Below are 25,561 nucleotides of genomic sequence, written 5' to 3'. Positions count from 1 at the left end.
ATCGTTCCAAACATCCCGTGCATTGGTGGTCCATAGAATGCTATTGGCAATGGACGGGATCGTGGAATGAATAAGCCAAGAGGTAACCATGGAGTTGCAGCGCCTCCAGGCAGGAAGATCAACAGAATCATCGGTAGGTTGTTCGATGGTGCCATCAATGAACCCGAGTTTGTTTTTCGCTTGAAGGGCCATGGTGATAGCACGACTCCATGTTGGAAAGTTGTCACCTGTGAGTAGTTGGGTGACCAGGGGGGTGCCAGGTTGATCGGAATTATGAAGATAGTAGGGGGAAGTGGGATCAGAGGTTGGAGGTGGGGCTGTCATTGGAAAAGAGAGCTTGGATCGTTTTAGGCTGATACCATATTAAACTAGATTTGAATGGAATAGAATTGAATGTCTTTCATTAAGGTTGGAAGGTAACTATATACAAAATAAGAGAGCAATTACCTCTACAATTAGCTCCTAAGATTGAGCAATTATATCTACCAATTATCTCTACCTTACCTAAAAGAGAAGATACAGATATGGATACAAGGTGTCCAAAGACTAATTGAGAAACAAGATAAAAACATATCCGGATTGACTTAGCGCCATCTCATAGACAGCTAATACTGAATGGTCCAAGAATTAACATGGAAACCGAAGAATACATTCTTCTAGCTAAAGGAACCATTTGAAGAGATCCAACCACGCAACACCCATCTTTGAAGAGATCCAGTTCTGGTTATTTCCATTCTGTCAAAACTGATAACATAAATAATTAGAGCCTTAATCCCAACCATATACACCTCCCTTTTACGTGTGGTAACCACTAGAGGTTTAAAACAGAGAGTGAAAGAGGGATAACAAGAAGAGAGAAGCACCTAGCGAGCACCACTTTTGCTAGTTTCTGCAAGTTTCCCACCAAATAGAAATAAGAGAGAACTCAATGAGTTGTGCAAAGTGCAACTGGTTAAGCTATTAAACATTATCTTTAGCTTTTTTTTAGGGAAAAAAAATGAGTCAAAGGGTATATTAGGAAGTTTAATTATATTTTTTGTTGGGCGGGATGAGCACTAACTAATTTATGGATTAGGTAAATCTTTTCAAAATGTAAATTTATGGATTTAAAACAAATTTAAAATATACTTACCTTATAATTCTTTTTTTAAGCTCGTAGATCTAAGAAATTTCCCCTAAACAAAAATGGATGAAAGACTTTCCATAGTCTTCCCTCCCCTCCCTCGACGCTCCATTTGACCCTCTCTCCCTCTCCTCTTCCCATTGGAACACTCCCCCACCCCATTGCTACCAACGCAGGGAGTCTCGACGTTGTCACTAACAAGGTCACCAGAGAGGAGCAACAAGATACCCCACACCACATCCTGGAGTGATAGACCCTGATGTAGACTTCGCTGCTAAGGACTTCCATCACCACTTGTCGCTCGCGGTGGAGTTGGATTGCGGGTCGGAGTCATCTCTCTCTCTCTCTCTCCCCTCCTTGCCCCTTACCCCTACGACCCCGTCTCCTTCCCCTACCCTACCTATGTTCTCCTCTCCCTTCCCCACGGCCCCGCCCCCTATTCCTCTCCCTCAGCCACAACCCAACCCCTTGCCCCTTGGCCTCCTGCTACAACACCCCTCCCCACCCTTATTCCTCTCTAACCCCCACCCGTTGCCCCTCCCCCTCGCAGCTCCCCCTCCCTCTTCTTCTTCTTCTCCTTCTCCCGGTTGGTTCTAGTTCCGTTCTCTCTTTCCTTTTTTTCCCACATTACATTGGCACGTGTCCATCATAGTTGCTGCGTGTTGGTCACATGGCAATCATGTTGACACATGATTTTTAATGGAATTGGTTGGATTGGGTGGATCGGGCGATCGATCATACACAGAGGGCCATGCGAAATGATTGCTGAACCGATCGATCATACATACAGGGCAGAAATCCTTGATTTTATAAAAAAAAAAAAGCAGAAATCCTCGGGGTGCAACAATCATTTTGCACAACCTTATGTCTCGGTGTAGGACCGCACACCGCACATAATCAGATAGCGTTTTCTTTCCTTAATTTATTATTTTTTTGGGGTGCTGTTCTTTGTGCCGTAACGTAGGCAGACTACACCCATACACATGGGGTGGGTGCAATGATCACCCAGCCTCCCGAGTGGCAGATCCATGTGCCTGAGCTCAGCCTACGCTGTGGGACAAAAAACATTCTCTCTTTTTTTTTTATATTTTTTAATAACAATTCGCACTGGCATTCTGGCACAGAACGACGGAGGGGAGGAAAGGACGAATGGAGCAGTTACTATTGGGTCATGAGTGACTCATGGCTGGTGGTATAATATGAACATTCGGGATCTTGCTTGGGGTTGCGTAGTGTACCTGCCTGGTTGTACTTGCTGTGTTGGTCTTGAACTCTTCCGTCTATTGCTCGTCTTCCATGGGTTCCGACTTCAAATCCATTCCAATAATAGGTAAACAATAAGAAACGATTACTGTCTTTCCTCAAACGAATATCCTGCCTATGTACTGTGGATTCATGGTTTGCTATTCATAGGTTCTTAGGCGATTGTGACTCTAAAGTTACCCTTTTAACATCATAGAGTAAGTACTTCTCAAAAGAAAAAAATCATAGAGGTCCCAAAAGAATTTTCACTATTTTCATGGCCATGAATTAGTTTCACTTGTTGAAGCGAAAAAGACTACTTCTTTGTCACTGAGCAGTAATCAGTTCTGGGCATTTGCGATCATGCAATAAGTAGAAATGTCTTTTGGACCATTTGTGATTTTGTTAATCTTGCCTGCCTGGAAGCGAAGTTCTGAGACAGGGCTGTGTCCCCCCTACTCTATTGTGTTGTGATTACGGGTATAATTGTTGTTCACAGGTGTTAGGTTTTTGTTTGTGATTACGGGTATGATTGATTTAGTTCCTGGTTTTTGATTTATACGACTAGTTGGTTTACAAAGACAATTGAAGGAGTGTTAAGTTTCTTCTGTTTGCTAAATATTGTTTGAAAACAACAAGTGAGGGACTCCTTGTTTCTATCTCTGAGCTGCAAGTCATGTGCCAAAATCTATACTGTTTAAGCTTATGGTGCCAACATCAAGTTGACTGAACAATTCCCAATCGGTTCAACAAATTGTGTTTACATAAGGAAGAGAGCTGTGAATTGTCTTTACTGCTTTTCATATCTGTAATTCTGTATTCTGGTATGAACTCTTATGCTTAACTACCCAAAAGTTATAATTGAAAAGCTACTGAGATTGTTCAGTGGTTTTATACTGTAATTTCCTTTTCAATTTCTAATATAGACAGGCCACCAACACAAGATTTGTATAGCATTTGGGTTGAGAATTTACTGTTTCATTCATTTATTTCTTATGGGTTGATTAGTATTGGATTCTTGTCATGGAGGTGCTGATTTTGTCTGGGTATGATACATGCCCTAAAGAACGTCCTAGTGCACGAGGCTCCTGCTATTGCAGGGTCTGGGAGGGGCAAATGCACGCAGCCTTACCCCCGCTTTGCGGAGAGGCTGTTTCCATGTTTCGAACCCGCAACCAATAGTGCAACATAACTGCTGCACCAAGGCTCGCCCACTGGGTATGATACATGCCCTATTAATTAAAAATTCTGAAGTTAGGAAATTGATAGACAGGCAAAGATACGATGCTATGCATCTGGTAATGCTTAAATGAATACAGATGCTAGATGGAGCAATGGTGAAACACTTTCTGATGGGGCCCTTTCATTGACTTCATGGTGTCTAATTGTAAGTCAGCCAAACTTATTTCCTCAGGTTTTCTGTGCCCATGGACTTAAGTTGCAGTAAGTTTATTTTCCTTCTATACTTATATACTGTTACATTAGTTTTCTGTTTGTTTGAATACTGTTACATTAGTTTTCTGTTTGTGTGAGGTGGTACTTTTGTGATCATTTGATGATTTGGGTTTTAACATTTATAAGTGAAAACAATACTTGCTTGCTTAAAGCCAAAGAGAGAGGGTTGTTCTTAATCATTCATGTTCTACTTTTCTTTTAATGTCTTTTTTCTTCTTCTGTCTTTATAGTGATCACTAGAAATTGATAAAATGATGTTCTCCCTAGAGCTTGAATATTTTTACCATATCATCTCATTTCCAATTTTGTTTCAGATGTCAGTCCACTGCTGGCTAAATGCAGTGATCCTTTGCTTGCTGAAGATCAAGGTGTATCTGAAGTTGTTGAACAATTAGATCGAGCATGTAAGGAGGCTGGGTTTTTCTATGTGGTGGGTTACGACTATTAATTTTATATGAAAGATAGCATTGCTAAAACAAGAAATAATACATGTTTTCCTCCAGATCCCAAGGAATAAATTTATGACTAAGAAAAGGGTTGCCTAGTCAATAAATATGCTAGATATGATATTAGATCTAATATGTGACTATTAGTGAACGGTTGAGGATCAGCTTGTATCTTGTCTTTTTAGGTGCACTGTATTTTCTAGAGCTTGCAGAAAACTCTATTGTGTCCTTTATTATTTATTCCATTGTTTTAGATATATTATAACTTCAGACTTGAAATTCCTAGGTTGTAATTCAATATCTTCTCCTCTCATTTAGATCTAATAGTATTTTGATAAGTAGTTACTAGTATATATTTCAATGGCCCAAATTTAGGATATGTAATTGCTAATGTATTGTTACCATTTCGATATCCTGTGAAGCTTAGATTTGTTGCATGATTTTTTGTCCTGTAGATAAGGTACAGATGTTCTCTGAAAGTAAAATTACTGCCACAAAAACTATTTATGCTAAAACAAGCAACACAATAGTAATTAATCCAATCAGCAGACTAGAAATACATAATCATGTAAGACGGGTGACTACTCAAATGGGAATTTTTGGGGTTGAGGATGAAGATAGTACTTCTAGATGCAAACCAAGAAAACCACTGAGTAAGTAGTTTTAAGGGGAATTTAGGGTTCGAGGTTGAATATTCATGTTAAGATATAGTCTCGGTTGTGTAGTTATGAGGTTAAGTTGTGAGGGTTATTTAGGGTAATAGTAGATGTGTTTACTTTGTGTCGGTGGACTAGCATTGTAATCCTTGTTTTACTTATTATAAGTACATCCCATCACCCACAGTTTGAGTAGGCTGTTCACAACTCAAACCGTGGGCAGTATTATTATCCTCTTCTTCTCTGTTTCTGCTGGTTGTTATTGCTTTGGTATTGTCACATGGTATCAGAGCAATAAGATCCAGTAGTTATCACATTCTGGCCATCTTGAGAGTCCTCTTTAGATTTCTACATTGTGGTCCACAGCAACCAATGCTGTATTTGTTTTTCTGAAACCGTGGTTGATGAGATATTGAAGAACTAGGTTCCTGCTGCCATGAAGATTTTACTGCACCAACAACTGATGTTAGTCCACAATTGAAGCTTGCAGTACCCTGTTTTTCGAAGTTTTTTGGCAGATTTTGATTCTGCAATTACTTTTGATCTGCTCATCAGATCAACTCAATATTTTAGGGCATTGAAGCCCTCTCTGAATAGGTCCTTCGACCATGGTATGAAGTTAATACAAACTTCTGATGCGAAGTAATTCACAATCACCTATTGGCCTGCAATGCCCTATGTCTGGAAATTTTCTGGCAGATTTTTCTTCTTGCAATTAATCCAGATCTATCCATTAGATCTGAATAAGATTTTAGGGAATTGAAGCCTTCTGAATAGAGTTCTTCGACCTGAGTTTGAGGTTGATCCCAGCCTCTGATCTCTGCAATTTAAAAATCTCCCATCAAGTCTGAGATACTCTGTATTCAAGTGAGGTATTAGGGAGTTGTTGGCCCTCTTTGGAATGTCCATCGAACTTATTTTTGTGACAGTCTTTATCTTTGGATCTCCTGCAATTATTAATCACTCTGGGTTTTCAACTCCAGATTTGATACTTTTTATTATGGTTGTTGGTGCTTCACCTGCTCTGTGGTTTTTGACAGCATCTGGCTCTTCCCTGTGCAATTCTGTTGATTTCAGGTTGACAAATTGGTTGTTGGGTTTTCTTTTTTATTGCTAGTTATTCTATTTTTACCACTATGGCAGATTCTAAGCCTCGTGTGGACAATGAAAATGTCCAGAGAATCGGTGCTTCCAATCATCTTCTCTGGGCATAGACTGTTAAAGTCTATATTACAGCCAAATGGAAGATGGATTATTTGACTAAGCCTCCACCTGCTACAACTGCTGCTGAATATAAGGACTGGTAGACGGAGAATGCTACATTACTTTGTTGGCTGTGGAATAGCATGGAGCCCTTTGTGGCTGCCAACATAATGGTTTATACTACAGCCAAGGGTGTCTGGGATGACCTCCAAGAAAATTATTCTTAAGTCAAAAATATGTCTGGAATATGTCTTGTATGAAAATTTCTTCTCCTTCAAGCAGAATGGAAAGTCTATCGACGATTACTACAGTGCTCTTAAAGGCATGTGGGAGGAACTCAATGTCTACCAGCTTCTCTCTGCAGATATTAAAGTTCTTAAATCTCAACGTGCTGAATTTCTAGTTGCAAAGTTTCTGTCTGGATTGGACTCTGACCTTCAACCTGTCAAGAGTCAAATATTAGCTGGTGAGAAGATTCCATCTATGAATGAGGCCTATTGCAAGATTTAGTGGATTGTGTCCCCCTCCTTGTCCAAATCTGATCCTACCACCTCTTCGAAGGATAATTCCACTTTTGTTGCTAGCAATGGTGGCCGTGGTCGTGGTATTGGTTTTCCTAGTCGAAGTCATGGCTCAGGGGGAGGTTGTTGACACAGTATGGGTGGTTGTGGCAGTCAAAATTCTGATAAGCTTGCTCGATACCGTACTCATTGTCATCGCACTAATCACACTGTTGACAAATGTTGGATCAAGCATGGCAGGCCCCAGTGGGCACCACACTAGTTTGCTAATAGCCTAATACTATTGTACCTGATAGGGATACTGACGTGGTGTACTCTTATGACACTGATCAAAGTTCATTTGGAGGTGGTGTCTCATCTCATACTGATATGATCAATCAACTTCTCAGACGGGTCCAGCAGCTTTAGGCATCCTCGTCCACATCTATTGCTACATTGGCTCATTCAGATATACCCACATGTCTAACTTCCTCACCCTCCACTCCCTGGGTTATTGACTCAGGCGTGTCCTCACACATGACTGGTAAACTAAATCTGTTCTCTTCATTTCAGTAGTCTAATTTTCCATCCCAAGTTACTTTTTCTGATGGATCCTTTACTACTGTTATTGGTCATGGTGTGTTCCTTTGTCTTCATCTCTTTCATTATATACTGTATTTCATGTTCCTGAATTCCTTGTTAACCTCTTATCTGTTAGTCAGTTGACAAAACATTTTAATTGCTTTATTACATTTTATCCTTCTCATTGTGTTTTTTAGGATCTCAAAACAAAGATGACGATTGGTGGAGGGCATGGGAGGAATATTCTGTACTACTTCGACATTGCTTCCTCATCTACAATGGCTTCTGTTATCTCTACTGGCGTTTCCCCTTTGTATTGGCATTACAGGCTGGGCCAACTTTATCCTCTCTTCTCCCCTTCGACTTCTTTTCCTTCTCTCTCTCTCTTATTCTTCTCTGTTGCTTTCGGTTGTTATTCCTTCGGTATTTTCACAATTCAAACAACAAAGAAGATTGTATCTAGGGCTGAAACCTAAGGGTTTGTTGGTTTTAGTATGAGATCCATTGAAATTGTGATGGGTTTCAACAAAGTTTCCTGGTTGTGTGCTGCTAAAACCCTGCTGGAGTACCTGATTGGTTAGAGAAGAGTGGGAAATGGCTGGAGAGGTGCTGAAGGGGGTTTGAAAGAAGTGAAGAATGATGAAAACATGGGATTACCATCTGGGAACTGAATAACAGCACCAAACTGGAAAGATAATAAAAAAAAGAGCGTCCTAGTGCACGAGGCTCCCGCTACTTGGGAGGGGAAAATGTACGCAGCCTTACCCCGCTTTGTGGAGAGGCTGTTTCCATGTTTTGAAGCCGCAACCTGATGGTTGTAATAGCACAACTTAACCGTTGTGCCAAGGCTCGCCCACTAAATTGGAAAGATAATAATACTTCTTATTTTGAATTGCAGTTTCTGCTCGCTATAATTGATCTAGTTCCTTGATGACATCCAGATTTTGAAGAGATCATCATCTCGCTTAATTTCTTTGGCTTGTCATTGTGAATGATTGAATGCCTACCTAACGGCAACATAGACACACAGCACTAACACAAAGTTTTAGAGGTTATCCACCATTCATGTTGAGGGGTTTACACAAGGAAATGTTAAATGATGTGTTGCTGTAACACAGTGTTGAGATAGGCTAGTTACACGATTAGAGTAATTAGTCCTAGTGGTGCTATGATTGTAGTCCTAGTGGTGCTGCGATTGTCTTTACTTTATTTTTCCTTTTTTATTATTTTTTACCTTCAGCTGAATCCTATTTTGGAATTCCTAGTTGTATTAGGAATTCCTAGTAGGATTAGGACTGGGGTTTTATTTCTATTTCTACTGAGATTCATTGTAATTCAGTTTAGTATAAATAAAAGGCCTGGGTGATCTATTTTGATCACTCAAGCATTCAGATTTCATAGCTGTTTACATGGTATCAGAGCCTATTCTGATCGAATAAACAGCCTTCTCAGTTTTTTTTTTTGTTTTTTCTTCTCCCCTCCCCTCCACGGTTCCAGCTCTCTCTTCTTTCTCACTCTCGGCTCTTCTCTCTCATTCAGGGCAGCATCTATGAGGTGAATCTGTTAAGGATTTAGATGCTGCTCTCCAAATCACCTCTTTGAAGACTTCAGATCCTTGGTGTGCCCTAATTCTGCCGGCAGAGCTTCTCCAACCTTGAAGAATCGATTTCTGAATACAGTTGCAGATCGATTCTTCCTTTTATTTTGGGCTTTTTTTCTGCTGATACTTGGTGCACACCTCCTTTTGTTTGAAGACTGCAGGAGTGGATCACAATCACATCAGATCCGGCACTGCAATTTCTACAAACCCAGGTTTTCCTAACCTTTTTTCAAAAGTTAGGGTTTTTCCTTGGCTAATCCAACAGTATCTTTTTTGGAGCATATATTCTCAACTTCCAGAAGCTGTACTTGACCTGTTGGAAGCTGATTTTCTATTTGCTGACTGATTTAAGATAACCTTCTTCATCTCCATTGCATACAATGCCTGATTCTGATGTATCTACTGGTTCGGATGATCAAGTCACTTCTGGACTTGATGCACAGACTTGACAAGAGTATCTTCCCTTTGCTGCCTCCATCAAACTTGATGGAGTTAACTATCTCATGTGGTCCAGATCAACTTATCTCCATTATTGCTGGCCGTGGTCTCACCGCCACCTTATCGGTACTTCAGAAACCTTCTACCGTAGGTCCTCTACGACTCGATGGATCTCTAATGACTCTCAGGTCATGGCCTTTCTTCTGAATTCTATGAACCAAGATCTTGCTAATGGCTATTTACTTCTAGAGACTGCTGCCCGATATGGATGGCTGCCAAAGAAACTTATGGACAGATTGGTAACGATGCTCGGGTTTATGAATTACGAAAAAAATTCATGAAACCACTCAGACGGACCTCTCTATTTCCAAGTATTATGCTCTCCTACGAAGTCTATGGCAACAACTGGATCATTACACGGATTGCCACCCACTAATCCTCTCGATATTGCTGCCTATCGCAAGCATGTTGATAAAATCGAGTATATGACTTCCTCGCTGGATTAAATGTGGAATATGATCCGATTAGGGTCCAGGTACTTAGCAGGATCCCTTTTCCTACTTTGGAACAGTCCTATGCCTTGGTACATTCTGAAGAAAGCAGGCGGACTGCTATGTTACACACTCCCACCAGTGATAGATCAGCTCTAAAAACTGCTGCCACTGCTGTTCCTACACCGGATGGGCTGTCCACTACTAGTGACTCTTCTAAAGCAACCGTGAAGTGTGAACATTGTAATAGGCCTTATCACACCAAGGCTACTTGTTGGAAACTCCATGGTAAACCGGCTGACTTTGAAGCTAAACGTGCTGCCCGGAAGTCGAAAAACAAAGCCAATCATATTGAGGCTGTCACTACTACTCCCACTTCTGACACTGGTCTATCCAAGGAAGAACTTCAAGCGTTCCGTCGTATGTTACAGGCTTCCGCTGCTTCTACTACATCGACTACTGCTAGTTCTTCCACCAATCCAGGTTCACATTTTGTCCATTCAGGTATTTCCTTTGCTGGTCATTGTGCATCGGTAGTCTCTTCTCCCTGGATCATAGACTCCTGTGCCACTGATCATATGATTGGATCCTCCAACCTCTTTACTCGTTACTCTCCTACCTCTGGTAAAGATAAAGTACGGGTGGCTGATGGTTCTCTCTCTTCTATCTTTAGGAAGGGCTCTATCAGTTGCACTCCTTCCTTAACTTTATCCTCTGTTTTACATATTCCTAAATTTAGCACTAATCTTCTTTCCATTAGTAGTCTTACCCGTGATTTGAATTGCAAAGTAACCTTTTTTCCTTCTCATTGTGTGTTTCAGGATCTGGCAACGGGGGCGACGATTGGATGTGGTAAGATGCATGGTGGATTGTACCTGCTTGATGATGGGAGTCCTACTTCACAACCATCTTTGGCTTCTCCTATACATCAAAGCTCGTTAGTTTCTTCTGAACTTCAACAATGGCATAAAAGACTAGGTCACCCCCCTTTAGGAACATTATCCCTTTTATTTCCTGCATTAGCTAAAGAATGTCATAGAAACGACTTTTTTTGTGAAGCCTGTGTTTTGGCTAAGCAACATCGTTCTACTTATTCCATTTCTAATAAAAGAAGTTCTTCTCCTTTTAATCTTATTCATTCTGATGTGTGGGGTCCTAGCCGAAAACCATCTCTTAAAGGCCATCGTTGGTTTGTTTCTTTTATTGATTGTTATTCTAGGAGTACATGGGTGTATTAATGCATAATAAAAGCGATGTTTTTTCTTGTTTTCAAAATTTTCATAAGATGATTCAGACCCAATACAATGCCACTCTCAAAATATTGAGGAGTGACAATGGTAAAGAATACATGGATGGTCAATTCCAATACTACCTTGCCATGGTATACTCCATCAAACCAGTTGTGTCGATACCCCTGCTCAAAATGGGGTGGCTGAAAGGAAAAATCGCCGCCTCCTTGAGGTGACCCGGGCTATCATGTTTGCCCATTCTGTCCCCTCCCAATATTGGGGTGATCTTTGTCTGACATGCCGCTTCTATCTCATCAATCGGCTCCCTACCCGAGTCCTTGACTCTGCTACCCCTGCATCTTTATTGATGGGTTCGTCCTCCTTTATTGTCCCACCAAAGGTTTTTGGTTGTGTCTGTTATGTTCGGGATACCCGCTCCCCTGGCAAACTCGAACCCCGTGGGGTCCGATGTATTTTCTTGGGATATTCTCCATCCCAAAAGGGATATAAGTGTTACCATCCTCCTACCCGTCGTACCTTCACCAGTATGGACGTTGTCTTTTATGAAACTCTCTCGTATTATCACTCCACACCTCTTCAGAGGGAGACTTTCAGTGAAGATGTGATGGTTGAACTTCCGGTACAGACCCGGACTAGGGTCCAACCACCTGTTTCTCCCACCCCTCAACCAGTTGTTGTTTCCTCCCCTCTTCCCTCCGATGGTTCCCCATTGGATTTTCCCCAGGGGGAGAATTTGGAAAATGTTGAAAATCCTATGGGTGACAATTCCCTTCAGGGGGAGATGACTCCAGTCCAACAAACCATTAGGGAATTTCAGAAGAAAATAAACGACTCTAACCTCAAAACCTATCACAGGGGACATTCTAAATACAAGTAGCTTCCAACCACTGTAGCACCAGCACCACCACAGTTGTCGGCTCTGGAACCAGATCAATCTCCAGGTAACATATCTTCTCCTTCGTCTCTTGATTTACGTATTGCTCATCGTAAAGGTATTCGGGCTTGTACCTAGCACCCCATTTCTCATGTAGTCTTTTATGACTCCCTTTCTCCATCATTTCGTACATTTGTCTCCTCTCTTTCTTCTGTTCGTATTCCCCAAAATTGGCAGGAAGCTTTTACAGAGGGAAAGTGAAAAGCAGCAATGATGGAAGAAATGCAAGCCTTCAAAAGGAATGATACATGGGAACTTGTGGTTCTTCCTCCAGGAAAGAAGCCAGTTGGATGTAAGTGGGTGTTTGTGGTGAAACAGAAGGTAGATGCCACTGTGGATCGATACAAAGCACGTTTGGTTGCCAAAGGATTTACTCAGACTTATGGGATCGATTATCAGGAGACTTTTGCACCAGTTGCGAAATTAAACACCGTCAGAGTGCTACTTTCTTGTGCAGTGAATCTTGGCAGGGAGTTGCAACAATTAGATGTGAAGAATGCCTTTCTCCATGGAGAGCTTGACGAGGAAGTGTACATGGACATTCCACCAGGTTTCTCTTGTGATAAGATCAGTGGGAAAGTTTGTAAATTGAAGCGTGCTTTATATGGGCTGAAACAGTCTCCTCGTGCTTGGTTTGGACGATTTCATAAGGCAATGGTCTCTGCAGGTTATAAGTAGAGCAACACTGATCATACCTTGTTTATCAAGAAAAATGGTGAAAAGGTAACTCTTCTAATAGTTTATGTGGATGATAGTGTGGTGACTGAGAATGACAATCATGAAATCACCCAGTTGAAGGCTTATCTTGGGCGAGAATTTGAAATAAAAGATCTGGGAAAACTAAAGTACTTTCTAGGGATAGAAGTTGCTCGGTCTTCTAAAGGCATCTTTCTTTCTCAAAGGAAGTACATCCTAGATTTATTGACCGAGACTGGAATGCTAGGGTGTCATCCCTCTGATACACCTATGGATGCAACTACTAGACTTAAAGAAAAGGAGGGAACTCCTGTCGACAAAGGTCGATATCAAAGATTGGTTGGTAAGCTCATTTATCTGTCTTATACAAGACCTGACATAGCAGTATCTGTGAGTATGGTTAGTCAGTTCATGCACGATCCACATTCTTCTCACATGGATGCTGTTATCCGGATCCTTCGGTATTTAAAATCAGCACCGGGTAAAGGTATTCTTTTGTCTCCGAATGGTCATCTTCGTGTCGAAGCATATACTGATGCAGATTGGGCTGGTTCCTCTGACAGAAAGTCCATTTCTGGCTATTGCTCATTTGTTGGTGGCAATCTTGTTACTTGGCGTAGTAAAAAGCAGAACGTCGTGGCAAGATCTAGTGCTGAAGTAGAGTTTCGTGCTATGGCACAAGGTATTTGTGAGATGTTATGGCTCAAAGGTTTATTGCAAAATATTGGTACTCCTATTCCTCTTCCCATGAGGTTGTACTGTGACAACAAGGCTGCTATTAGCATTGCTCACAACCTTGTTCAGCATGGTCGCACCAAGCATGTGGAGGTTGACAGGCATTTTATTAAAGAAAAGTTGGAAGGAGGGCTGGTCTGTGTTCCTTTTGTGCAATCTACTGACCAGCTTGCTGATGTGTTCACGAAGGGCTTAGGTGGGAAGGTCTTTCATCCTATTCTGGTCAAGTTGGGCATGGTTGACATTTATGCTCCAATTTGAGGGGGAGTGTTGAGATGATTGTAGTCCTAGTGGTGCTGTGATTGTCTTTACTTTATTTTTCCTTTTTTATTATTTTTTACCTTTAGCTGAATCCTATTTTGGAATTCCTAGTTGTATTAGGAATTCCTAGTAGGATTAGGGCTGGGGTTTTATTTCTATTTCTACTGAGATTCATTGTAATTCAGTTTAGTATAAATAAAAGGCCTGGGAATTCTATTTTGATCACTCAAGCATTCAGATTTCATAGCTGTTTACACACAGCTTATTGTTGCTCACTTTGTCTTGGATGGAAGCAACAAACTCAAAGTTTGGAAGAGCTGTGATTGGGTGAGAAACTTGGAGCATAAGCTGGTTATTTTTTTCTTCCTCTTCCTGGCTCTGTTGTAATCTGTATATGTGAATTGAAGCAGGACAGATGGATCTTACTCCCGGTGATGTAGATCATAACATGAAGAAGAAGAGGCCAAGACACTGTTCATGTGAACAGTGTCACAGCCTCATATTTGCTTTGGTGAGTATATGACTAGAAAATCTTGTGGGGCCCAAGACCAGATTGCGTGAAAACTTATTAGAAGACTCAATTTTGACTCTGTGTGGGGGATATAGGAGTTTAATTAGTTTCTATTTTTGACTTAGGCTTAGTTTCTATTTTTATTAAGTTGCTTGTTTCTATTTTTGAGCTTCTATTTTAGAAACCTTATTAGAAGACTCAATTTTGACTATGCGTGGGGGATATAGGAGTTTAATTAGTTTCTATTTTTGACATAGGCTTAGTTTCTATTTTTATTAAGTTGCTTGTTTCTATTTTTGTGCTTCTAGTTTAGAAACCTTGCAAACTTAGAGTTTCTATTGTAGTTTCTTGCTTGTAATCCAAGTCTCAGCCTTATAAGGGACTTGCTATTTTATTGTTTCTATTTTTGGGCTCAATACTTGAGTTCATATATTGTAATCTGCCCATAGAGGCACTCCACGATTTAGTAAGATGATTGATTATTGCTTCAAGCAAAGATTTTCCTTGTCAAATTGTGTAACAATGAAGGGCTGTTAGGAGCCTGGCTGAGAGAGTCAAATCCCATTATCCCTTGCCCTCTATTTTCCTATCCTCTTACTCACTCTGTCTTCTACATCCAACCGAACCATATTCCTGCTGTGTTCTGTGACTGCAGCTGCGTGCAATCAACTGTTGCTGAAGACCAAAAGTGATTCCCAATCAAGCTTTTGACTGATTGTTGCTGATCATCACCAGAGAAGGATCGAGGTGTACCCAGCAGATCAGTTTTCTGTCCTGTTCCTCCAGCAACATTGAGCCACCTTTTCTTTGAAGCCTGGAGCCTGTTTCAGCAAGGCTTTGAGGATTGAACGACACCAACAAGAAGCCTACTCGATCTCAGTTTGAGCCTCTGTGGCTGGCTGGATTGTCCTGCAGCCTTAACCTTCTAATTTCATCACCAATTCAGATCTCCTCTGCTGACCATCAGAACTGAACCAAACTTGCAGCGAAGCTTCATCCCATTAAGGCTGAAACTCGATCCTCTTTGGAGTCCAATCCCAGTGCTGGTTTGCAAGTTATTCCATAACCTTCTAATTTGGAGTTATCTTCATATCTCAGCTTTTAGCCTTTCAGAATTGGCTGAAATTTGGAGAGTAGAATCTCTCCACCTCCATCTTCACTCGACCTGAGTTTGGCACTGTTCTACCGGCTGGTTTGGTTTGAATTCTAAAACTTCTAAATTCTGGTTTTGTTGTTACTTAACTTACTTTGATTTGTGGGTTTATTTGGGGTTAGGTTAACCCTAATCTAGTCTTACATTACCCGTGATATGAGTTACCACCCCTTGATCACTTATACTACCCCAAACATCTGACTGCATTTTCCAACTAAAATGGAATATTACTACCGAAATTTTGGAGCTTGGATGCCTCCCAAACTAAATAATTCCAACTTCCCTGAATGCGGCATTCTCAAGCAATCTGCTGGTCATTTGGAATCAAGTCTTTTTCTTTTTTCTGGTCATTTGGAGAGCTAGATTTTCTCGTTGCTCCCATGCCGCATCAATAGGACTCTCTCTCAAACTATCGTATCTGGTAGCAGAAATCAGAAGAAATCCAAACTCAACTCACAAAGCCTTGTCCAGACTACCTGGAGTCTGCTACATGAATCCAGTTCTGCCTTTCTTTTCTATTTAAGGCCCCTATGCTGTTAACTCACAAGTTGTAAAAGGTAAGACGGTTATTTCTGATAATGGTTTTATTTAAGTGATCTGTCTTGTGATTTAATCCAAGTACCTTTTGACCTGTTAACCTCAGCAGAATGGAGATGTCGTTATATACTTCAACAGCAACAACAACAACATAGCCTTATCCCAACTAAATGGGGTCGGCCACATGGATCCTTGCTCTCCAATCCACTCTATTCAATGGCATACATGATATGAGGCCTAAGCTATGCATGTCTTTCCTCACCACTTCTCCTACGGTCATTTTAGGCTTGCCCGTGGCTCTTTTAGTTCCTTCAATTTGAATCAAATCACTCCTCTGTACTGGAGCATTCCAAGGCCTCCGTTGGACATGGCCATGCCACCTCCAACAACTCTCTCGTAGCTCATCATGGATTGGAGCTACTCCCAACCCAGTTCTAATGTGGTCGTTCCTCACTTTTATCCTTCCCTAGTTTTGCCGCACATCATCTCAACATCCTCATCTCCGCTACACTTAGTTTATCTATATGACACTTCTTAACTGCCCAACATTCTGCACCATACGTCATAGCCAGTCGTATGACAGTCCTATAAAATTTTCCTTTGAGCTTTAACAAATGTGGTTATATGCCTCATTCAATTTAATACGATCAATGTTCTCTTCTTTACTTTATGTTTGTTTACTTTATGTCTATTTACTTTCAATTAAAATAGACTTCTGAATAAAATCTATTTTGGTTGGCAATGCTAATCTTGAAAACTTTTGACACTGTCTTTGACCAGAAATGCCATGGTATACCTGATTCCCTTGTCAAAGAGGTGAGAGAATTGACCCACCAATTTTTTGATCTTCCTTATGAAGAAAAACTTAAAATCAAGATGACTCCTGCAAGAGGATACAGGTTTGCTTCCTGGAATTACTTACCATGTTTATGTTTTGAAAATGGGTATTTATCAATGATACATTATCTGGGTATTTGTTGTAGAGGATATCAGAGAATTGGAGAAAATGTCACTAAAGGAAAACCGGATATGCATGAGGCCATTGATGTAAGTGCTGTTTATATACTTTCCATGTTGTAATTGTCTGTGTGCATCTGCAACCATATTGTAGCCATTGGACATGTGGAAAAGGATGTGATACTTAGACCTGCCATTAGTCTCTTACCCGAGCATTTCTGTTAAGGTGGTGTTTACTGACTGTCATTTGCTTCTTTGACTTTGTTGGTTTGTAGATGCATATGTATATCTGCTATTTTTTGGTATTGGGGAGGGGGTGTGTATATCTGGTTGTACACATCATATATATAAGGGACTTTCCTTCTTGTGGCCTTGGTGGTAAGTTCTTATAAGTTCATTTAAATACAAATTCAAGTGCATCTGAGTGCATGGTCATGGTGAATGCATAGTTGTTTGCTCATGTGAGCAATCATGTGTTTATACAACAACAACAACAAATTCAACCTTATCCCAACTTAATAGGATCGGCTACATGGATCCAATCAAACAAAGTAGGTGAAACTGAGGTCTAGACAAAATAAGGGAATGAAGAGATGTACAAGAGTGATGGGAAATGAGATGAGAAGTGAAAAAAAAAAAGATGACAAATGAACGGTGGACTATAAAAGAAAAATGTGTTTATGCTTGTGAAAATTTTTATGCCCGAGGTTGCAGTTTGCCCTTTAGTGCCCAAGGTCATCGATCCAAACTTCCCACGTGCAAGACTACTCGAGTGTGTTATAGCTCAGAAAGCATTCCAAATTTGATGAAGAACTTCTGTTTAAGACAATTCCTTGATGTTTACTTGAGCTTACTCAAGTAGTTGGGACATGGTTCTACATTTGTCCAAATGATCAATAATCTCATTCAAAAATCAGTCTGTTCAAACTATGAATAACCCTACACATGATTTTGATGTTGTGTTTTCCTTGCTTGGTCATTATTTGTGACCTCCTGTTCAAGAGACTGCTTTAACTAAAGAAAATAAACTGTGCAATGGTCCCGAACTGGTCTTATAAAAAATTTAAAAATAGAAATAAATAAAATCAATAATTAAAGGATTAAATGGTCCCCAGCTGGTCCACAATCAATTAAAGTCAATGCTTAAATGTTCATTCATGGAAAAAATTCAAATGCTCAAAATGTATTGTAATAATTTTCTTATTAGTTTTTAAATTAGGTTGTAGCTAAGCAATGGGGAAGCCATTCGATGAACAAATCTCAATGACCAAAATGTATCTTGCAGCACACATCTTTTTTGCACTTCATAGCATGAGAATACCATTTGTAGGATGTCAATGTGATTTTTGAATAAGTGTGTATATTACAGACTGATTCTTCTCTTATGATTATTGTCATCATCATAATCATTATGAACATTCTCGTGGTTACAGTGCTATAAAGAACTGAATCCTGGGTCCTATGGAGCTCTTGGGAAGCCTTTAGAAGGAGCTAATAAATGGTATGTGTCTGTTTATGTTTTCAGTCTAAATTTTTGTCATGGTTATAGTGAATTATTCGGAGGGAAGAGCAACTTTCTTTTTTAGTTATGCATAAAGTTTATAAAGAAGTTTTACTATTTCACTTACTTTTTCTGATCAAAGCCTGTCTATGGCCATGAAAGTTCAGTGTTGTCTCTAGTGTGTTCCTGCTGCTTAAGCTCAGGTTATCAAGACTACTGTGGTAGTTCTGGTTGTAGAACTGAAAGCAATAAGCTTGTTACTATATTTAAATTGTTGGCTGGAGTATATGATAGTGTGATAAAACTACAAAATGCATACTGCAGTTTTGTGAAAGAATTTGGTTTTTGGTTGCTGCAATTAGTATAACACATTCTCAACCAAAAAAGGAGTTTGCCACCTGTTCTGAGAAAGCCACCTTGAGCAATTTGGTTATTTCCCTTGGCATTTTTTTCTTTCAATTTGGTGTGTGTGGCTGCATGCTTGTTTCTGATAAGATGGATGTATCACTAAGAATGAAAGGGGAAAATCATCCACCATTCCTCTCTATTGTACACAATCACTTATTCTGTTTACAGCCAATTTTATAGTCACGCTTAGTTGGAATTATCCATTTTCGACTTTGGCCTGGAAAAAGAACTTTAAGAAATTTAAAGAATTTTATGCTAAAAGTAAATTATGCAGCAACTTCAATTTTCTACCTTTGCCAGTGTGAGGACTAAGCAACCTCATTCATTCATGTAATAGTGCTGAACTTGACGATTTTGTCACATTAGATGATTTGATGATTTGTATTTAATATTTTTCCTTCTCTTAAAATATCTCAGGCCAGATAAACCTGCAAACTTCGACTCTGTGATGGAGGAGTATATCAGCCTTCTTACAGGCATGTTTACCATATTTTTTTTTTAGATTTCCTTTGTTTCGTTCCATCTAAGTTGCTATGTACGGATTGCTGCGGATGTATAGTCTTTTACCACCAGAATGGACAGTGAACCACATCAGCTAGCAGTAAATGGAAAGGTCTGGTCCATATGACTGTCTGAATAATGAAATATCTATTAGTCAATGTAATTGCAGCAACCAGTCGGTGTTAAGGTCTAGGATTCAAATTTGTGTGAAGACATATGTTATGCTTTCTATGATTCAATATGGTAATTTCAAAGAAACTGATTGTAGGACCTTCAAATTTTTTGGTCCGAATGAGTTGGATGTCTAGTTCAAATGATCTGTCAAGCAGTCAATGGTTTTGAGGCAAATGATGTTCCATTTTGTTATTAAAACTGTAGAACATACTGGTCAGTGGCTTCCCCATGCTGTCCCCACACCCCCCTCCCCAAAAAAAAAGAAAAAAAAAGAAGCCCACTATTGATTCATGGTCCGAATCATAGTTGTCAAGGCGTCGCCTAGATGCTGCCTAGGCATCCAAACTCTTTCTTGGGTCCAAAGCGACAACACGCCTTGTTGACAGTTGACGAGTTTATGTTGATTTATGTTTATTGTTTTGTTTTTTGATGAATATTTTTGTGTATATCCTATGTTTTTTTTTTTATTATATGTTGTTTTCTCATATCAAATCATTCTTAGCATAATTATATCATATTGCATTGATATGACTTCTATATTGTATGTAAGCATAATTGTATAAAGTTATTGCTATATTATATATAGTCATATACTGCATCCCTAGGGCACCTAGGCGACGCCTGTCATCTAGGAACCCCTCCAAAGCCTTGGGTCACCTAATCACCATTACAACTATGGTCCAAATAGATAAACCATTTGCTCCAGTTGGTTTTAAAACATTGGGCTATATTCTTTGCAAACATGGTGTCATGTGTACGCATGTACCTAGTGCATTTACTTAGGTAGATGCACATGCCATGCGTATGAATGTCTGCATACATGGGTTTGTGAGATATATCCTTCTTGTAAAATAGATTTACTTCATCTCTTGATTACTGGCAGATCTTGCAAGAAACATTATGCGTGGAATTGCTCTAGCATTGGGTGAATCACCATATGAATTTGAAGGTGAAAAAAGTGGAGATCCATTTTGGGTAATGCGTCTAATTGGTTATCCAGGTGCTTCTGATGCCAATGGTTCAGGAATGCCAGAAAACGACATTGGATGGTAATCAAACAATGTTTGTGTTTGTACTTGTAAGCGTGTGCTGGGACTTTGCCTTTTTGGATTTTGCAGGGTCTTATGTGAGTAACAGTTTTCTTTCATGTTTTATGTCTAAACAAATGCAGTGGAGCTCACACGGACTATGGTAAATTCTTCGGCTTTTAGTTGACCAAAAAATTTTTTTTTTTGGGTGGGGGGTGGGGGGGGGAGGGATTGGGGATAAGGATAGGTGCTAATTTATGTGCTTTCATTTGTACAAAGTATTCTAACTTATGTCTGTTATTCTTTATATAATGTATACCTATACACATGCGATGACAAATATTACCTGCTTAAAACTTGTAACATGCATCTTTTCACGTTAGTATCTTCAGATTCATATGAAAGAAATACCTTCCTGCTTGCCCAACTGAAAATGTGTTAATCCTAGTTATCTTATGATGTTGCATCATTTGCATGACAGGTCTCTTGACACTAGTTAATCAGGACGACAATATTCCTGCACTGCAGGTACATTTTTAACCTTTTTTCTTCTTAAATAGAAGCCTTAGTTAAGTTACAAAGACATAATCTTATACTTTTTCATCATTATCAGACAAGATATCATTTAAAGAATTGCTCACATAATAAACATAAATAATTTGAAAATTTTCATCATAATAATAGCGTCTATTTTTAAATGTTAATTTGGCATATCTGGACCTTTGTCTTTCTATATTATGAAACTTCTTCATGAAGCAACATTTGTTGAAGGTTTTAATAAAAGCTGCAATACTGGTGGTACTTTTCAAATACAGTTTTTCATTATTAGCTAGTATATGACATAGCAAGTGCGGATGTAACTTGGCTTGAAAAACCTAAGCACACCCCATACCCGCCTGAAAATTTCTGGGCTTGGGCTGGAAGTAGTCTGAGAAATCCGAGGTTAACGGGCCTCAACCGATAGCAGAGATGGAAGGTTACTTGCTGGCATTAGATTTATCTGAGGTAGACAAATATGACTAGAAGAGGAGCAAGTCCAGATCTGATCAGAATGGAGAAACCAGAGCATTCTTGGGCACAGCAGGAGTTCCGCCCTTTCTGGCTTGTGATAGCTCTATCTCTTTCAATTCTCTCTCTTCTACTCTTATATCCTACAGTTTGTGTGGCCCTGGAGTATTTTTAGAAGTTTCCAAAGTTTCAGTTTAAAAGGTTTAGCTGTTAGGGTCATCTGGTCTTTCATGCAACTCTGGTTTAGTAGTTCTCTTTATTGTATTTTATTGTTTTGAGTCCTTATTTCATTATTCACAAGTTCTGTTATGCCCCTCCTTAGTACACCGTGTAGAGGGGTAATTTATGTCATTAAACAGTAGGGTTTGTGGAGTTACAAGGGTTTTCTATCATTAGTTTCAGATTTGCTTATTTTTCTTCAACTATTTGATATATTGCTACCAGCCAGCTTGTTCCTTAATTTTCAATCTATTCTCTAGTAATCTACACAGTTAGATTCCTTCAACATATCTCCCCTATTTAACGGCCCAAGTCCGATTTAGATGCAAGTATGTTTTGTTAGTACGTTTTTGAATAAACTGGTGTGGATGCTTTGATGGTGAGGATTGCTATCCTGCAGCCAGGATAAAAATCTCCTCAACATCTCCTTTTCCCAAATCTATTTAAACATTTTAAGAGGGGTGCTTTGGGCTGGGTTAGCTGATCAAAGCCCAGATTGGTGGCTTTGGGTTGGGATTTCGCAGCCGAAAGTCTGGCTGGGCTTGGCTGGGGAAAAGTGACCTTGGCTTTATCCTCAACAGGAAATCTCGGGAAATACCCGACCACCAACCTACTTTTAAACCCTTCTCTGCAGACACATTTACCTATTCCATAAATTTCACTGTGTTATTGCTCTAAATTTCTTAAGATTTGAGATCCTCGTGAGGACATAAGGGTTTGTCATCCTTAGACCTCAAAATATTACATTTTAACTCTTTGGTCTTTGAGATTAATGGGGGGCTGTGACCAAAGGTTCTAATCCAAATAGTTTTGACTGAAGGACACCCTCAGATGCCCTTAGATCATTATACTATTCAAAGACCAACTTTCTATAATTGAGGTCCCAAAAACAATATCTTCTAGTACTTCTGGGGCTGTGCACTTCTTGATTAAGAGGCTAAAGCTTTCTATGTCTCCTGTTCCCCCACTCCCCCCAAAAAAAAATCTGAAATCTGTGAGGATATTTTTCATTCCCAGTGTTTTCTTGATTCATTGAGTGCATTTTGATTTTGACATTTTATATCCTCTGAAGGTGAGAAACATGTCTGGGGAGTGGATATGGGCATTTCCAATTCCTGGCACATTTGTCTGCAACATAGGTGACATGCTGAAGGTATTACTTTCAAAACAAGTTCCTCCATCTTCGTTTTTCAGAAGTTATTGGAAAGAATTTGACTAAAGCGTACGCAAATTGCAGATTTGGTCCAATGGTTTGTATCAACCAACTTTGCATCGAGTAATCAACAGCTCTTCAATGTATCGAGCTTCTGTTGCCTTCTTCTATGAGGTAAACTTCTTCCTCTCTTTCATTTTTTTGCATCTCTCTACTGGATGGACCTTCATTCATGATTTTATTTCATGAACAGCCAAACTTTGATGCTGTAATAGAGCCATTGGAGGGTTGTAAGCAAAAGACCGGTGGCATTGCGAAGTATGAAAAAGCTGTATATGGGGAGCATTTAGTCCGCAAAGTCACTACCAACTTTGTGATGTAGGTTTCCCTTTTCCCAAACACTCCCTCTTCTCTAAATTGAAAAAGAAAAAGAACAAAATAAAAGAAGTCTGTCATGTGGCAACATTTTATTTTCTCTCTCTCATTATTCAGTGTTTGTATTAACTATTAACTTATAAGCTTTCTATCACAAAAGAGCTTCTCATGTCATTGTTTAATTCTATATTTGAGAGGCCATTTCAGTAAATACATCATTGAGACATTGACAGTGAGAATGGGATTGAGATCTGTATAAAAACCCAATTTGGAGGACTATTCTGTGCCTCAATAATCATCAGACTGGTGAATTCCATTAAAAAAATAAAATGAAATCATCAGATTGGTGAAGCTTTGTGTCTGTCCTCAATGATAGAGTACCTTTATTGCAATACTATTCTTTCTTTGTCTCTGTTTTCTTGGTCATTAAAGGTGTAGATTTGCCTTTTGTGTGTGTAATGACTCTACTGTCTAATAAAACAAATCATCTTTATTTCTGTTTTGAGGCTTCTGTTTTCCATTTTGAGTGATGGACCCTCCCTGAACCCTTTAAGAGGAACAAATTTTTTTGTGTTTACTAAGATCTGGTAAACTATGAAGTTTTGGTGAAGGGTGAAGGGTTTGTCTTTTGGCTCCATCTGTTGCAAGAAAGAAAGGAAGTGAAATAGATTTGATGGAGAGGGTTTTTGATGCCTTCAGTGTAAAGGGAATCACCCATACGGTGATACCATGTCAATCGATTTTTCAATAGGGCGTCCACACAGTCAAGGAGGAAAGAGGTTTAAAAGGGTGTACTTAGTGCACATGGCTCCCGCCATTGTAAGGTCTAGGGAGGGTTGTAATCTTACCCTTGCTTCGCGGAGAGGCTGTTTTCTAACTTAAACTTATGACTATTAGGTCACAATGAAACAAGAGATTATCAAAAAGATAAGATAGCGGCGGGATGTGACGGCATGGCTGTGTGGGGATTTTTTTTTTCCGAATTTGAAAAAGAGAAAAAAAACTTTTGTAATCATGATTGTCTAATCTACTTGCGGCGGAAAAAGTAGGTCGATCGGCATTTTATTCCAGTTCAAAACAAATGACTTTTTGATAATCAACCCAAATTATTCGATTGTTCAACTGGATCAATAATCAGGTGGTCTGTGTTTGAGTAGTTTATCTAAATAAACCAGTCCATTTCTTGATGGGACTTCCAAGTTTCATTTCTTAAAGTGTATGCAGGGTTGATTCAGTAATAGAACATCATCTTGTTTATTAAACTTGCTAGAATTCTCTGTTTCAGCATTTTTCCGGGTGGAGGGGATGGGGCGGTATTTTGCGCATGTTAGAAAAGTAACGCAGCAGAATGGTGATTTTGTAGAAGAAAACAAAGAGAGAGAAATCAAGCACGTAAGACAATGATTTTATATGGTTCACCCCCAAGAAGGAAGGCTACATCCACGGCTGAGTGATAGTCCGAATCCACTATTTTTGTGAAGAAAATACAAACCCTCCCACACATCTTTCAAATAGTTAATTACAATATATAGGAAAACTCTAACCCATGAAAATACAAAACTGCCTCCGACAACCCAGTTTGCTCCGAACCAACATAGGGCGAAATACATATCAAATCGAAGTTTGACGAGCTTTTCAGGGGTGAGTGTCTATCGTGCGTTTTGAAGAAGAAACAGTCCGATGAAGAAACACCACAGTACTTTCTGGATTATAACTGAGATCAGGCTTCACCAATAATAGCACACCCCTATGTCAGGATATAGGGGTGGCATATGCTGCATGACCAAGTGGTGTTCTCTTTCCCAATCGTTTCATAATATAATGGTTAATATTAACAACATAAATTATCAAAAAATTTTGAAAAGGGGCAAGGTCTTCTATTCTGGTTCATGGTTTCTCTTGGCTACATAGTTCACCTTTTCTTAAGTAACTCTAGTGGGATACATGGAGTACTCCACTCAGTTTGGTTGGCCTTTTTTAAGTATGAAATACGAAGGGAAACTATATGAATGCAGCCAAACATGCCTAATCCATCATCTTGCAGAGTCACAGAAAAACTGATTCCATGAATTATTTATCTTTAAATGAGGAGATCTGATGTGGGTTTCAAGTTTCAGTGAGGAATTCATTCGATATTTAAAGTTTTATTGAGTGCGAAACAGTTTCTAGTCTTACTAAATCATATATGCTCCAATGGAGATGCCTTCACCCACCTCACTAGTGTGGGGCTTTCTTTCCTACTAGAGAGAACTATTACTTGTATATTAGAAGAGAACCACCAGGATTGGAGGAGATTGTGATTTGTGAGTTGTGATTATTTATAGGGGCGCTGTTCTCTGTGCCGCAGCACAGCCTGCGGCCAGGCACATGGGGGTGGGTGCAATGACCACCCTGCCCCCTTGCATAGGCTGCTCATGTGCCTGG

At 39.6% G+C, this 25,561-nt stretch overlaps 1 protein-coding gene across 1 annotated transcript; it reads left to right on the top strand.

Annotated features, from left to right (window-relative positions):
* The first annotated feature begins 2,366 nt into the window (after nucleotides 1–2,366).
* LOC122661209 (2-oxoglutarate-dependent dioxygenase 33-like) lies at nucleotides 2,367–23,206 on the top strand. The gene is made up of 12 exons (XM_043856550.1): nucleotides 2,367–2,453; nucleotides 4,135–4,250; nucleotides 16,594–16,712; nucleotides 16,797–16,860; nucleotides 18,204–18,271; nucleotides 19,097–19,155; nucleotides 20,238–20,403; nucleotides 20,526–20,545; nucleotides 20,864–20,910; nucleotides 22,682–22,762; nucleotides 22,847–22,936; nucleotides 23,016–23,206. Exons 1-12 carry the CDS (start codon nucleotides 2,420–2,422, stop codon nucleotides 23,142–23,144), a joined length of 993 nt encoding a protein of 330 aa, XP_043712485.1. The 5' UTR covers nucleotides 2,367–2,419; the 3' UTR covers nucleotides 23,145–23,206.
* Nucleotides 23,207–25,561: the final 2,355 nt, after the last annotated feature.

The sequence above is a fragment of the Telopea speciosissima genome, chromosome 5, assembly GCF_018873765.1.
Source record: "Telopea speciosissima isolate NSW1024214 ecotype Mountain lineage chromosome 5, Tspe_v1, whole genome shotgun sequence".
Classification (NCBI taxonomy): Eukaryota; Viridiplantae; Streptophyta; class Magnoliopsida; order Proteales; family Proteaceae; genus Telopea; species Telopea speciosissima.
Note: the sequence above shows the minus strand (reverse complement) of the source record. Positions and strands in the feature narration are given on the sequence as shown.